This window comes from Streptopelia decaocto, assembly GCF_964273445.1.
Source record: "Streptopelia decaocto genome assembly, chromosome: 2".
Classification (NCBI taxonomy): domain Eukaryota; kingdom Metazoa; phylum Chordata; class Aves; order Columbiformes; family Columbidae; genus Streptopelia; species Streptopelia decaocto.
In genome coordinates this window covers 132,977,178-132,993,633 of record NC_138655.1, presented here as the reverse complement: position 1 = coordinate 132,993,633, position 16,456 = coordinate 132,977,178, and the positions used below count along the sequence as shown (strand labels likewise).

The 16,456-nt window shown below is 41.0% G+C and overlaps 1 protein-coding gene across 1 annotated transcript in view; it reads right to left on the bottom strand.

The window, feature by feature from the left end:
* Window positions 1–10,297, bottom strand: part of MEOX2 (mesenchyme homeobox 2) — a 55,066-nt gene extending 44,769 nt beyond the window's left edge. Inside the window, exon 1 of the mRNA XM_082044976.1 lies at window positions 9,253–10,297. Coding sequence (XP_081901102.1) covers window positions 9,253–9,763 — 511 coding nt within the window. The 5' untranslated portion in view covers window positions 9,764–10,297. The remainder of the gene's footprint in view (window positions 1–9,252) is intronic.
* Window positions 10,298–16,456: the final 6,159 nt, after the last annotated feature.

Below are 16,456 nucleotides of genomic sequence, written 5' to 3'. Positions count from 1 at the left end.
CACAGCTGTGGCTTGAGGTCATTGTGGTACTTCCAAAATATGAATATAGAAAGAAAAAAAAAAAAAAAAAAAAGAAGAAGAGCTTAATACTGCTATGTCACTTCTGAGTCGATCAAATCAGTAATTCCAAAGCACAAGGGACTTGCAATGTTCCCCGATCTCCCCGTGCCCTGTAAAAGGCGAGTAGGACTAGCTGACTTTTACTAGGTTTTAAAGTCTAGTTCAGAAAATATTGATTTGAGAGGAGTAAACATGCCTCAGCCCCCATTAGACCACTGTTTTCTTCTGGCAGAAAATACTGTCTGGCATTCTAAACGCAAAGCTTAACAAGGCATCTTCAAGTGGTCAGCATTGCCGTAGCTGCCTGGGCTTCCATTCTCACTGTTTTTACCAGCTCAGTGTACCAAAGCCTCGCAAAATATGCCATTGTACAGTTTATCAATGCATCTGATGTCAGTTCCCTTTCCTTCACTAGACCAAATGATATTTTCATTAATTTAGGAGACATCTAGTCACTGTTCCTACTGTTCTTTCTTACAGTAATATGCACATTTTATCAAGTAGGTTTTGCTTGTCCACACGTCCTACAAGGATGGGACCTACAGCGTTCCGGTATTCTGCACCAGCTGGAAGAAAATGAAAGGCTTGAAAAGCTGCTGAAACCCGTGTGCCTGAGGAGCCTCACTCGCCCTGTGAAAACACTCCCATCCAAAGAAGCCCCCGTGTACAGTTAGGGTACATTGCACACTTCCACAATATGCCATTTTTTGCTTGGCAGGTAGAAAAGCCCACGGTTCATTCAGTTCTCTTCGGAGCTATACTGTCAGTCCACATATGTCCAACAGATTTTTTAGTATCTATTTTTAGAACGACCAAATTGGGAAACAGTTTTTTCTTCTTGGTAAATACAAATGACTAATGCCCCCAATTCACCAAAATGTGTAAACATACACTTAACTTCAGGTGTGTTTATATCAAACTAATACAACTACTTCTGCTACGAAGTCCTGGCCCCACTCAATAGTTTCAACTTAGCATACCCGAGATTTTATTCATCTCCCAACATACAAAATTAAATGCATACTGGCATCATCGTAGGATCACAGTCTAAGAATTAAAACTCAGAATGGTGGCAGAGGCTACTGAAGTGCAGCTAACAGAGTTCATGTAAGGCAGTTTTTGTTCAGGCACACTTGCTAAAAATAAAAAATAGCTATTAGAGATCTGAGAGAATGCAGAAGGAAGAAGGACTTTTAAAAGCCTGTGGTAATCTGTTTCAGTTTTAGTTTTTCATATCCTATTTGCTATAAAATAATGTTCAATCAACCAATTTTCTCTAGTCCAAGAAGCCGCTTCATAAAAAAAAAAAAAAAAAAAAAAAAAGATTACTTGGCTTCCAGGTTGGGTTTCATAATCCACTGGATTTTATTGGTTTAGTAAAACTATGCTCTTCCATCATAAATGAAAGATTTGACTCATTCCTTTGAGACTAGTTTCTTCTGCTGTTTGGTCAATTATTTTGTTTCATTTATTGAAAAAAAAAGATAAAAGGAAACATAGGTCCAAGCACAAAATAATTTTTCTTTCAAATGACTGTTAAGTTTTCATGTATGTTTTCTTCTGTTTAAGTATTTTAAGGGCCCCTTTTCCCACTACCGCAAGGTTTATTCAGCCCGGATAATTTTCAATGCACAGTTCAGGCTGCTTTTTTCTTTTTTATTGAGCAAGAAGCTCCAGTGATTTCAGACTGCATTGTATTGAATGATTACATTCATCATTAAACAACAAAATATTCAGTAGGTAATTTCCAAATGTGATTTATGATTTTTCTTTTGATGTGTAATCACATGCCTATTTAGTAACATGCATAACTTCCAGTCAAGTAACCTAGCCCCAAAACTATTTGTAAAATTCACAATTCCATACAGAAAATAAACTCACATTCCAAATAGGAGGTATGTTACTGTCTTCTGTAGGTCCAAGATCTCAAAATGAAGGACATCCTCCCCAATCTACAATGATTATTACACCTTTTATATCATTGATGTAAATAAGTAGAATTTTGACAGTCTAAGTTGTCTATTTATAATATTTAGTAAAAGACGTCAGAAGCCACTTTTCATTTATGACAGTGAACTGTCTACTACTATATCCCATTATATTAATGATTTTTTTTCCACTTTGCATCACTCAGCAAATGCTAGGATATAGTGATGCAACTCTGCACTAGCAATATTACAGATATATATATAAAATTAGAAGAGATTAAATAACACCAATGTGATTTGAATTATTGTCTATTAAAAGATTATTATAGATGGATATGGTTTAGGTAAATTCATCAAAGGACGTATATTTTGTAATATATATTAATAAATAATAAGGACAACAAATGATAGAAATCTAAGAACAATGGCAGCAGTGACTTTTTAAACAAGCATTCCTTTGCTCTTTTTGCCCCTGGAAGCATGTGGGACAGTGTATCGCAAAACGCATAAGCACTAGCACGGCTAAATGGTCTATTTCCCCGTCTTAGGCTAAGCCACATTCATAGTAAGAGCGCACACCTTAAAATCCGGTACTCCCAAAAATCACTGTGAGTTCTGTTGTCAGTACCTTCCAGGTGAAATGTCGTTAGCATGTATGTTTATAAGCCATTTATTTTAATATTTTTTTTTAGTGATTAAAACACATACAAGACTAGACCATGTGCAGTCAACACATCAGGCTATTTCTGAATTCAAACTCTAATAACACACAATAGAAATACAACAGCCATCAGTGACTTCAGACACTCACCCCAGAAGTCAAACGACTTCTTCCTGTTCACACCTATACAGCCACACAAGCCGATGCTGGTGAAGGTGATGGTATTGCCCCGCCAAGAAACGGGAGGAAGGCTTTTTCTGCAGGGTAGCTGTGCACCATCTCGCTCCTACCCCACCACCAACAGCACTTGAGAAATGGTGATGCAGATCTGTAAGTCTTTAAAGCCTACTAAAAAAAGCACGCATGCACACACGCATGCAAAGCTTTTCATTAAATAAAAGCTTGCAGGACTTCACAAATGGAAGGAAAGCACTGGTATTGCCATTGTATAGGTTGGGGAAACAGACACAATAGGATTGGGCACAGGCTCGACACAGATGAGCAGGCTGGGTTCAGTGCCCAGCTGTGCACTGATGTAACAAAGTAGCCTCAAGCACTCTTCATCAAACTTCTTTAACACCACACTATTTTTGTTAGTAACGTTATTAGCGGCATATGCGAGTATTTATATTTTAAAAATATGACTTTCCTTTCAAGTTGCATTCTTAAGCGTATTAGAACAAGGACACGGGATAACAGCAAAAATAAGGATTGAACTCAACCCCACCATAACTACATTTTTCTGATGGGTTTAAACTTTGCTCTTTCTAGCTCATGAAACCAATTTATTTTGCTTCCTTTCTAGAGACTAGCAAAACTGCTTGGTAGAATACATTTTGCTATTGAAAGAAACATGCTACAGTGACCATTCATACTTCTGTGTAACTTGTGTTTGCTGAAAGCAATAATGCAGCGAGCAATATCAGATTATCAGCAGACAGCAGCAAAGATAATGTTGTCACCTTCCCTTGAATTTCAAGACACAGAACTCAATCCTGCTCTTGAGGACCTCAAAGATAGAGCACGTTGTGTCATCACTTCACTAAAGAATGAGTATTTCTGAACAGAAAACTACATGCAGATTAACAGGCTTAATTAAAAAGCACTTATTAAATAATGAGCATGTCTAAAAAGGGAAACAAGTCTGACAAAAAAAAAAAATCCAAAATCTGATTACTTATTGCCAAAGTACCAGAGAAGTTATGCTAGATATGTTAAGGAGAAATTTTATCATAGGATGTTAAAACCAATGAAACTCAAATTAAATTTATACATGTAATGCTGAACCGGCAATGCTCAAACAATCAGGGAACCCTAATGTTTTATCAAAAAGTATCTGCAGGAATTTTATAGCATTTTTCTTTCCCTACCACACAACAGCAATTTAAAAATCCTGAAAGGTAACTACAACCATGTTTTTTTTTTTCAAGTCTTAGTGAAACTTTCTCCAGATATTGCCAGAATGTTTGCATCTTTAATCCCCATGTATCCATATCTCCTTCTGCATTTGGTTCTAGTGCCATACTCCTTCCTCATGCAGACCCCTCAGTGATTTTTTTTTCAAGACTGGGATCCTTGATAATGCTTAATACCAAATAATAAAAGAATAACATGCAATTACATTTCTTTGCCAAAGATTTAAAACAGAATAACAAAATTCAGCTCCAACGGCTTACAAAACCTTGAGCACTTCAGTACTTCCACTAGAGTCAATAGACCTTCTCACAAAACCATTTGTGCTCCAGCGAAAGTCTGGATTGAGACCCCGACATTTCTAAAAGTGCAGGTTGAGGGGAAAGAAGTTTAAAACCTACTGAATTATATGTATATCAACAGACAGAGATAGATAATTAGAAGTCATAGTTATTTTTGTCCACACAAAATTGCTCTTTGGCTATGGGCAAAGAATTCCAAGAATTCATCAGTAAAATTGTGTTTAAAAAGCTTACAGTCCTAGAAAAGTTCCTAAAAGCAAAAGTGAATGCATAGCAAATTTTCATCTATCACACAATCCAGCAAGTGGCCCACTATGTAGCCCAACATTTGCTAAGCAATCAGCATTAGAAGTTTTCTCCTAAAACTATTATTATTATTCACAGGATTTGGAACATGTTTCTTTTCTGAAATCTACAGAGTGGTTTGTTTTGTTTTGGTTTTTTGTTGGCAGTGGGGTCTTTTTAATGGCAAGTGATGCTTTAATACTGCATACCAAACAAATTAACTCTTTGCAGAAAAACTATGCATTATTATGTACTTTTTCTTGCTTCCGTTTACAACCACGCTGAAAAGCACAGACATATTGATGAATCCGTTACACAGTTCTTTTTGACTACAAGTGTGCAGCTCATTTTTCTTACTGATGTGTTTCAGAAACCAATCAGAAGTCCTCAAAACCCATAATTTCACAGTATTTACAATCATTTATCAAAATGACCTGCTTTTTAGAAACCATTTCAAACAAGTACATGTGATTTATGATATTTAGATGTGCTTAAAATAAATTCCTTGGAGACGTAAATTTTTACTGCATGCATGTTGAGAATAGGTAGGTTACAAAAGATGTTAAAACACTAGAAAAAAAGAGTATTGTTTTATTTTCATGTGATTTGTCAATGAACAAAAACCAGCAGGACACCTATTGAAACACTGGATTCCTGAAATGTTTTTGTAGGTTTAGCAGCAGTGTTTCTATATGACACTATTGTAAATACGGCCAAAAATAAGAATAGTTGTTATTACCTGCGAGCCTTTCCTAGGAAATCTACATCATACAAAAACATTTTTCCATGTCAAACTTAAAAAAAAAAAAAAAAAAAAAGTTCTCATGCTTGGGGGCATGTGTTTAATATGTGTTTAATTACATTAGACTTTAACTGGAATAAAATTTACTTATAACATATATTTATCTATCACAATTAAATGTTTGAATAGTTTTTGTGTTTAGAAGAACTCCTGCAACAGTACTCAGCGTCCCCCCAATCTTTTCAACATAGTACTGATTTTTTTTTTTTTTTTGCCATAACATTTTAGGTTTCCTAAAGGATACCAGACTCACTTTCTTTTTGTGTGTCTCAGTAAGCCTAGATTATGCTTTCCATATAAGCATTAATATGCATTTCTCCTGACTAAAGTTTTAAGAAAACTTGGGCTTAAGTAAGCCAACCTAAACAATTGCAGTAGTAATTTTGCATTTGATGTGTTCTGCATCGTCTGAGAATCAAAACCTACTCTATACAGACCAGAAATAAAATGGCCTCAAAAATCGCAGGCAAGTAATGAGAAGGGGAGGCATTAGAGAAATTCAAAATATTCCATATAGAATAACTCATACCACAATGCAACAAAATGCTCCAAGAATATGTTTTTTATAGACTCAGCATGGTTTTCATCCGCACCTCATTAGCACATAGATAATTCTGACCATTAGTGCACTTTAAAGTAAGCGCATTTATTTGTAACCTATCCTCAAATTTAGTATCGTCTTTTTCCTCCCACATCCTTGACATACACAGAGCTCAGTTACAAAGGCAAGGATGCAGATGCCATGATTCACCACAAAACGTTCACATCTAAAGATTTGTGTGCATCACTCCTCAACTCACTGGCTAGTTCACTGACTCAATTCTGGGCCTATGCAGGTTGAAAGGAATGTTCTGAAGATAACGAGAGAGTGACTACAAAACCTGGAGACACTGGCAGCTGTAGCATGCAGGGGCCAATGACTAAGTAAGCAGCATTTCCCAGTCCTTTGCAACAAGAGCAGTTGACAGTTTCACCCTATTCTGTAGCAGCTTATTCAGTACCTTTAAAGGAAACTTCACAAACTGCTTAAAACCTGGGTTAGGGTAAAAGAAAACAGCATATGTAAAACTACCACGAAACACATTTCACCTTGCTTTCTCGATCTCCAACAAAAGTATAACAGAGCATAGCGCAAAATACTTCTATCCTCCCCTTCCCCTGCAATATGTGAATTCCACAAGCAAGCACAAGGACAAACTTGTGTCCATTGCCCAAGATTTTGCTTGCCCTTTGAATTTTTGTTTATAATTTTTTAAAATTACACTCCCGTCATCATAACAAATAAGGAAAATGGGGTATCTCTGCTGCTACATTTTCAGAGTATCTATATGGCTATGTAACAGTTGCTAGTTTGGGAGATAAACGATACAAGGAATGTTCATGTTTTACTTTATCTATAAATTCAGCTTCACGAATTAATGTTGCTGATCTTAAACATTCAGAAACGAAAGCAAAGTAGTGCAAGAAAGGGGTAGCCTAAGGTTAATTCAGCTCTGAAATGCGGAACAGATTCAGTGCTCAAGAAAACGCTGAACATTCTGTGGCTTTAAGTGATATGCTTAAGAAGAGGAAATATATCTGTAAATAAGCAAGAGCATTAATAATTGTCTCAGAATGCTGGCAATGAAACTTAAAACAGTCTCCCTTTGTTTCTTAGTTATTTACTATTAGGATTTTACACAAATGCCTATTGAAGTGGTTCCAAGTGTGATGAATATGTCTTCAAAAAGTGGGAAAGGCATCGATGAAATTCTTTCAAGTACAGTAATTCATTTTAAAAAAAGAAACATTAATGAGAAATAAAGGGGATTATTTTTAATCAAATGAGGGACAATTATGGATGACAAACGTAGAAATGCAGCAACTTAAAAATAGTTCTTGCTGCCATACATTAGAAGGGCATTAAAAACCTAGCACCAGCGTTTAGGATTAATAAAGGGGTGGGGTTAAATGTGCAGTTCAAAACCAGAAGAAAAACCAAAGGTACAGCAGCTACCCAGTTGTTGTTAAAAGATGCCTGTATTCAGTTTGAGAGATTCACAATTGTGTGAACGGACATAATATTCTTTTTTCTTGAGAGAAGGGAGAAGGAAATAGTTACCTGCCTTGTTCTTCAGAAAGTCTTAGAAAGTGAGGTCCGGAGCACAGCGCAAGATAAACGTAACCACGCTAAAGTCTCAAACCCTCTTCCACTAAATCCAGTGGAAGGCTCCAGTCACTGCAGGGTAAGGTTTGGGATATTCCCCACTGTTTTTTTGTTGGTTTGCTTTGCAAAATGAAATAAACAGAAAGCGATACAGATACTTCCCTGACAGTGAAAGGGACTGATTTCCTTTTTTCCTTCAGCTCTAAATAGACCGATAAATGCAACAAATCCTTACACCAACAGGCATCCTGTTATTTTCCCAGTAGTAATGGGAACTCAAATTTTAGTGCTGCTTATACACCTCATGAAAACAGAGAATTCCTTTTATCTCATAAAATATAATGAAGATGAAACATTAGATTTTGCTACCAGTGTTTCAAGTAAACACGACTTTTAATCATGGAAGAATTTTCAGCCTGTATACTAGGTATGGAAGATGAAATTCAATTAAACCCATCTCCTGAATTACTGTAAACACTTCTTAATGCAACGGACAATTAAGAAAATGATGGTATCCTTGAGAGTTATGTTTTAATCACCAAGCTCACAACTTTTCGAGTGAAAGAGGTCACAGTGTCAGTTGTGAACTTCGTATCTGGAAAAGCCTTTCACTTTCTTTTCCTCGATAACAAACAATTCACTATGCCTGCTCTTGAGTTTTGAAACTGTTGAGACTTCTCTTTTCCAAGTGCCTCCTGCCTGTCTCAGTATATTTTTCATGACCCCCGGTTTATGTGCGTTCTCATGGAAGTGCCATCAGTCGCGCTGCCTTTGCCGAGTGGCTTTTGTCAGACTTGGACTCTGACAGGCTTTGCCGTTTTAAAAAGCAGAAATTATGTCAAGTGTTTTTGCACACTCGGTGCCAAATCACCATCCCAGAATGACTGCAGGTCTGCATGTGCTTTTGGTCTTCTTTAAGTAAGAACTGCAGTGATTTTAAAAGTCAGACAGCTGCTTCCTTCCCTCCACCCTGCCACCAGCAAACTGAAGTGAAGCAGCTTTCTAAAACTCCCATTCATCCGTTTGCTTTACAGACACCAAATTTTGCCCCTTCCACGCTGAGGACTGGATACAGGCGCACCCCGATCCTAAGGGCAGCAGGGCATCAGCTCCTCTCTCGAATCCCCACTTCCAAGGCAGCGTTTCCAAGCGTTGTGCAATCGCCTCGGAACCGCAGTCAGCTCCGCGGCGAAGGGGCGGGAGGGAAAGGAGCGCGCTATATTCTGAATTTTGAAGCAGAGGTGGCGTATCGGGCAAGGGGGGAGGGGGCGCGGAGCAGATGCTAAAATCCTCGACCGAAACTACAAACTTTTCCCTCCTTGACGGTAGGAAACTCTCCCCCCCACCACCAGCACCTTGATTTCATGCTCTATCACGTACTGGATTTTTCCTTTTTATCTCCCCCCCGTAGCTCTAATAAAGCTTGCTTTGATGATGGAGATTCCCAGAGTGCGATTTGAGGGAAGGAGCGATCCGGCAGCCCGCTGTCAGCGGGCGGAGAGAGCAGCGTGGCGGCCGGATCTGCAGCCGGGGCCGGGCCGGGGCAGCCCAGCCAAGCCCGGCCGCGGCGGGGGACCCGGGACCCGGCAGCGCAGCTCCCCCCAACACCCTCCGCCCGGGGATCCCGCCCCGCAAGAGCAAGCGTGAGCCGTTACCTGAGCTGTCGCTTTTCCTTTTGCCGGACCTCTTCTCTGTTTCCACCGGGGACAGAGCCTGCCTGCCATATTCCCCTGGCGCGCATGCTGCCCCCGTGGGGGTGTTAGTGCCCAGGCTGGAAGAGTTTGAACACAGGACGGGGGGGCTGCTGCCCAGCTCCGGGGGTCCTCCTGAGTCGGGCTGAAGGCAGAGGCTGTGCCTGGCCGCGGCGGGAGGAGACGACATCTGAGGAATGTGCCAGTTCGTCTGCAAAGCTTGGTGCTGCTGTTGCTGGTGGTGGTGGTGGTGGTGATGGTGATGGTGGTGGTGCCCCCTATGATGCTGGCTGGCAAACATGCCCTCCTCATTGGGGTATCCCGCTATTATGCAAGAGGAAGAAGAAGAAGACAGATCAGGGTAGGACATGTGGTCAGATCTTCCATGCAGGGCAAGAGAAGACTGGGAGAAAGGGTGCAAGCTCTGCGCAGTGGCATGGGGGCTGCGCAGGCAGCCAAAGAGTGTGTGATCCATGGCATGCAAGTCTCAGGTTCCAGGCAGGAGAGTTTAGGAAGGATCCAACTTCACCACCCTTTGTCAACTTTCACTGTAAACAGGTCGGGGTTGGGATTTTTTTTTCCAAAAAGGCAACGACAGACTTTGCAGCAGGCAGCTGAGCTCAGATAATCCAGGTCTTTAGCCCTAGTGGCCAGTCTCCGCTGCATAAACACTCGGACCTAGATGAGCGTTTCTCAGAGCTGCTCAGATGTCAAGAAGTGGGAGAGGTTGAAGCCAATAGAAGGTGGTCCCAGAGAACTGCTTGAAGGGGGAAACAGCTCCGAGAGGTTATAAATACAGTAGTGTGTAATGTGAGCTGGGGGCTGGCTTAGCAACACAGCACTGACCACATGCGAACTCCCTCCAAAACGCCAGCGCCGTCCCCGCTCTGAGCCGCTCCGTCAGCGGGCGGCAGCGCTGCGCGCCCCGGGCGCCCGCGGTAGCGGCGGGGGGGTCGGCTCCGCGGGGGCGCAGCCCGCCTCTCACAGTCCCCGGGCGGGCCGCGGGGAGCACGCCCCCCCACCGCGGCGTCCGGTGGGGTTGCCCCGGAGCCGGCGAGGCCGCCCGCGCCCCGTCGGGGAAATCGACGGGGGGCAGAGGGCGGGGGACGGCGGTGCCCCCGCAGTGCCGCGGCCCCGCAGGGCCATCACCGCGCCGTCGGGGCTGGCGGGGCCGCTCCGGGTGCCACCGCCCCCCGGAGCGCGGGCAAGGGAGAGCAATAAAGACGTGAAACGAAACCCTGGGGTTGAGTCTGGGGTGTCAAGAAGGGGTGCGGGGGCTACCAGGGCCCTTTTCCCCCGGAGGCTGGCGGGCACTTGGCAGCGCCTCACCTGCGCGCCCAGGTGGGAGGGCGCAGCGCGGCCCAACGCGCAGGCGGCCGTGGCGGCGTGAGGGGCTGCGCTGGCCGGGGCCGGCCGCCGCCATCCCCCGCGCCCAGGAGCGCAGGGCGGCCGCGGGTGCGGAGCGTTCAGCCGCTCCGCCCGCACCCAGCGCCCCGGCTCCCGGATGAGCCGCCGCGCTGCCTCGGCTGCCCACACGCACCTCACGCCGTGCCCCAGCATCAGGGGTTGGTTCTGCAACGAAAGCAGCGGCGCTGGCCGGGCAATCAAATCTGGTGGGAGAAAGTCAAGTTTCCCTTCCTGCCTCCTGCCCCTTTCAAACAAGACCTCGCATAATTTTTATTCCCCGTATCTTCATTTTCTTCGTTGACGTCTTTAGAGGCTCTGGATAGACAACCTAGAGAGTCTGGGCTTGGCTTTTTGGGGTTTTTGGGGTTTTTTTTGGTTTTTGTTTTGGTTTGGTTTTTTTTAACATGCGTGGAATTAACAGTAGCCACGAAGGTGCCTGTTAACTGGTTTAAATTAGCATAACGCATTTATTGACCACCGACCAAAGAGGTGCCCACTGCAGAAACGTTTTGTTTCTTAGCCCTTCCTCCTCCCCCAAATCAAAATCTAAAAAAACAAAAGGGAAAACCATTGCGCTCCTGCAATTTAAGTCTAAATTCTTGGGTCCATGTGCGAAAGATAAAATGAATTTCAATCGGTATTGGAAAAAATCAGGAATTGTATGAGATTTGCAAGAGCTAGTTTCTTAAACGGAAATTGAGTCCTATTTTGTGGGAAATTAGTTTTGCAGACTTTCTAAAAAAAAAAAAATCTAAAACTTTTGTTCAGCAGCTGCTCCACTTTTCCCTGCAGTTTCAGACTGAGCTGGAACCTGCAGCAGTCTTTAGACGGTAAGATTTCCCCCCCTTTTTTGACATCTAATGCTTTTTTAAAATTGTCTTTAGATTTAACTGTAACGATGCGGTCTTTAAAAACAGAGTGTCGTCCAAAGCAGAAGTTGCTGCCTCTGTGCACTGTTCAAAACTTGATATTTCTTCAGAATAAAGGAAATATATAGTTACAACACTGATGAAATATTTTGTGCTTTTCATTGTGTTTATCGTTTCAATATGTGCTCTAATATTAAAAGAGAGGAGTACAAAGAAAACTCAATGGCTGAACCCCTCTTGGCTTTGCTAACTCGCCGGGCTACGAGCAACAGGGCTGGTGGTGTCCCCGAGAAACAGCGAGTGCCATGAAGCCACAGAGTGACCGGCGCGGTGCGTCGCGTCCCCGCCGGCCCTGGCCTTTCTCCCCGCCGTGGGTTGCGGGGGCGGGCGGCGGGGCCGGGCGCGGGCGGCCCCAGGTGGGAGCGCTGGGAGCGGCGGGGCGGCTCCCCCGGCGGCCGCTGCGCCCCGCACCGCACCTCTCCCCTCCGCGCATCTCCAACCTGCCGCTGTCACCCCGCCCGCCTCTGCCGCGGGGCCGGGACGTCGTCGGGGGTGGTAGGGCCGGGGCCGGGCGGGGGCAGGAATGGCAGGACCCGTCTGGCAAGGGCCGCCGTCGCTGGAGCTCTGACACCGCCACAGCTGCGAAGGGGCCGGGACAGTCCCAAACCAAAGCCGTTGCAAAATGTTGTTTTTGGTTTTGTTTTTTTTTTTAATTCTAGGGCATGGCCGCACAGGATTTCTCGCACAGGATAAAAAAAAATAATAATAATTAAAAAAAAAAAAAGAGGTGAAATAAGGGAAGCACAATGAAGAAAGTGAGAGGGTGCGAGGGGGAGGGAGAAAAGATTAAGTTTCCAAGAGAAGTAAGAGACGGAGTCAAATAGCACTTTTTTGGGGGAGAGGTAGGAGAAGCTCCAAAATGTGAAGAAGAAGAAAAAAAAAAAAAAAAAAAAGAACGCAGTAGCAAAGTTGTAATGGCACGGCAAAGTGTTTGCCATGAGCTTCATAATCAAATCTGAATATTCGGGATTGTGCTTCCTTGGGCTCCTGAGTCACCTAATAAGTACATCAAGTGATCTTATTACTTCTTTAATTAGAGGTCTTAAGCATGCAAGAGCCAGAAATACAAATCTCTATAGAGCGTTACACTTTCATTTTAAAGTGTATAAGGAGAATACAAAAAAAGGCATCTTATGTTGAAGCAGAAAACCAGCTTCAAACGTTCACTGCCATTATTCAAAAAGTTTCTGTGTGGAGTTATCAGATGACTATGGCTATACCATACCATCCTTTGTAAAAATGTATGACTTTTCGGTCAAAGAAGGTTTCAGTGCAAAGCTTCTCAGCAAAATAATTGTTGAAGAAAGCGTAAGCAGTTACTACCTCTCAATATTAATGACTGAATTCTTGTTCATAGTGTATCTTTTCAGAATGTGCGTTTGACCTACATGTGGTACAAAAGCATAACTTAAATCAATGCCAGCAAGTTTGCCCAAAGCTTATAACATCAAGTGAAAAAATAGAATGTTTTAAATATATGAAAACAGTAAAACATTTAACTCATAAAAACATCTGGAGCCAACACAGTTTGGAACATCATTTATATTTTAATGTATGGGCTAGTATGTGCATTCGCTTTGTATTTTTCAGTTTTGGTGGTGTTTTTTTGGTTTGGTGGGGTTTTTTTTGGCTTTGGGGTTTTTTTAAGCTTACGTTTTATGGCAAAAGAGCTCATATAAAATTGATCCCAATGCACCAGTGTACAATTCCTCCTCTTCAGGACTTTCGTAGTCTTGTTCAATTTTTTACGTTGGAGGTTGAAAGCACCATCTTCCTGACTATTTATCAGAATGTAAGTAGGATTCTTGAACAGTTCTTTCTAGTATGCAGTTCACATATTTGCAGTATGCATATTACAGTAAAATCAGACAGATAGTCATGCTTGGGGACCACCGTTTGAGTAGTATAAATCGTCATAACTTTGTTGAAATCAGCAAAAAGATGGCATTTTATGCCATTTAAGAATATTCTCCTTACTGTCCAAGAGAAAGCTTACAAATATGAATTCAGTTTATTTTAGCCAAAGATTTTATTGTACTCAAGAGCCTACCAAAGCAAGAAGACGAGGTTTTATTGTGCTGTAATTATGATCAGTTCATATTTTTCCATGGCAATTTGGTGAAGGCAGGCATCATTATTTAACCTTAGAGTCAATCCAGATTCACAACAGATGTATGTTTATTTTCAGTCTTTCTTTTTTTTTCCCTAAATTTTGCCTGTTTAACTCCCACAGAAGCAATATAATTCATTTCTCTTGATACCTGTGCTGCAATGGAAACCTACAGATATAAGCAATAATAAAGCCTGGGGATTATGCATCATTTCAGAGATGCTTGAATGCCTTAGCTGAAAACCTTTGCCCAGAAAATGAATAATTTGTTGACTGACTTGTAAGAAATACTGAATCCCTGACTAGTTAAGAATGGCGATAATAACATTCACCGTTCATAAACCTACAGTGAACCAGTATCTTCACTATACTTCACCATAAAAACATATTTTGTGAGGAATTACACTATCACAATGAGTGCCACATAACTTTAAAATTGCATTTCTGTGGTATACTTCCATTTACCTTTTTTTAACGTTTACATGTTCCATGGTTTAACACTTATTAGATGCATTTTTCTCTTTAAAGACTACAACATATCTATAAAAATTTTAAGCCTGAATCCATATTTTCAGCTACTTCTCCCGTATACATATGGATTCCGTTCTAATTTTCATGATCTCTAAGTATTACAAATTTTAGAGTTATGCCAGCAATTTAGTGTATTACACAAAAGTTGTGCTGAACTATGAGGCCCCCAGTGAAAATGATTTACAAGTTTGCATTACATCATTACAAGTTATTTGAATTGCCAGCCCAACCTAACCGGTAAAATATCTTACACTTCCTATTTAATTTAGATAAACTGATGAAATATTAAAATGGTTAATGTACTTGAGGCTTCAAACCTGAACTATGATGTTTCAGGAATGCTTTTAGAGTTTAAGCTATGGGAAATCTGCATTCCACATTAGACACTCAAAAGCCCTAGAACAAGTTCTCTTCAAACTTTGGTGTGTGTCTTTTTTTTTTAAATAGATAATTTATTTGCAGACTGAACCATCTTGCACAATACTATTTGTTTCCCAATCTGCATGTTCAATTGCAGTTTAACAATTGTTTCATTCTTTCTAGCATTATCTTCACTTAAGAATGCTGAACTAAAAAACAGTTATCGCAATCCTTGAATGATACTTTAATAACATGTATCTTTCATTTGTTTTTAGAGATGTATTCAAAGTGCATGTGCAGGCAAGTCAATGATGCCTGAAAAATATGTTTTCCATTTTGTTTTCTCCAGATCTTGACAGTCAGACACCGCACTCAGTCCATGCTCATACTAAAATTACTAATAGTAGAGAATAAAAAAGCTTGTATTTTTACATATTATTCATTTTATTACTTGATACAATTTGTGTTGTGGATTTTGAACAGTATATGTATTTGAAAGACATTTTACCAGACCCCCATCGAAAATACAGACACAGTTGTGCACAGAGGAAAGGTGATGTGTATTTTTAGCACTCTGTATCTGTAACAATATTTACTTCTTACTGTGCTGCACAGTTAATATTTCCTGATTCTACTTGAAGTTTTAATCATCCAGAAGAAAAAATACAGATTATTCAAATCTTTGTGTATCAAATGCTTAATGGTGAGAGTTTTACCCATTTACTGGGCAAATACACAACATGCTTACACTACAAAGACCAAACTAGGAAAAAAAAAAGCAAAACCCAAAAAAAACCACCCCAAAATCCCCCAAAACAACAATGAAACAAACAAATAATAATAATAATAAAACAACAAATAAACCCAACAAAACACCTTTACCTGAAATATTTCTTGTCCCCTGACAGGCCCTTTGCAGGACCAGCAGCAGGGGGCATATTTCACAATTCTGCCTCCATCAGGAGACGTTACAACAGTGGTAAGTCAATAATCTACATCACCTCTTTTACACATTAATGAGTAAAATACTACTTACGGTGTATATTCCTAGTCCTTTTCAATTTTTTCTGCTCTGGAGTGAGAAAAAGACAGATATGCATATATCTATGCATGAATAGTAAATAACTACAAAATATATGGGTTTTAATAGCTGCTGGGATTATGTCAATTACTTTGCAGGTGTGTTTGCTTACGATTTATAGTGTGATGAGCTCTAGACTTGGAGCAGAAACCCCTAACTAGCTAGTATTTGAAACAGAAAGAGATTCACAACCCTGAAGAGCACAGGCTCTATTCGTTTCACTAGTTTCACATGGGAGTACTCCTGTATTTTTAGAGAGTCCTGTTTGCATTCATGGGGATTCGCCTGGCTAGAAGTATTTGCAGTATTAGAACCTTAGTTAATAATAGCTGTAGGAAACAAAGAGCTAAAAATTGCACGTACTTTTTTGGTGCATATTTGCATCATACTCCTCAAAGCCTAATGTCAGATAAACTAGCAACAGATACTAGACAGGAGAAATCAAATCTTAAGTAACAATTGTTTGAAATTATCATCTTAGAGTAAACTTTTTTTTTTAAGATGCAGACATTATGGCTTGTGAAAGAATGAGGAGGTGGGAAGCAATCTAGATTTCCCTAAAAAAATACATGCCAAGAAAACCTTAATTTGGAGACACATTACAAAAAAATATCCCTTTCAAAGATTCTAATTCAGGAAACGATTTAAAGTTTGCTGGCATCAGTGACACTACTGATGGGGTTTTTTTTGGAAAAAAAAAGGCAAGTTCTTAACTATCTCAAAGAAAGATCCAAGTGGCATACCTTAAGG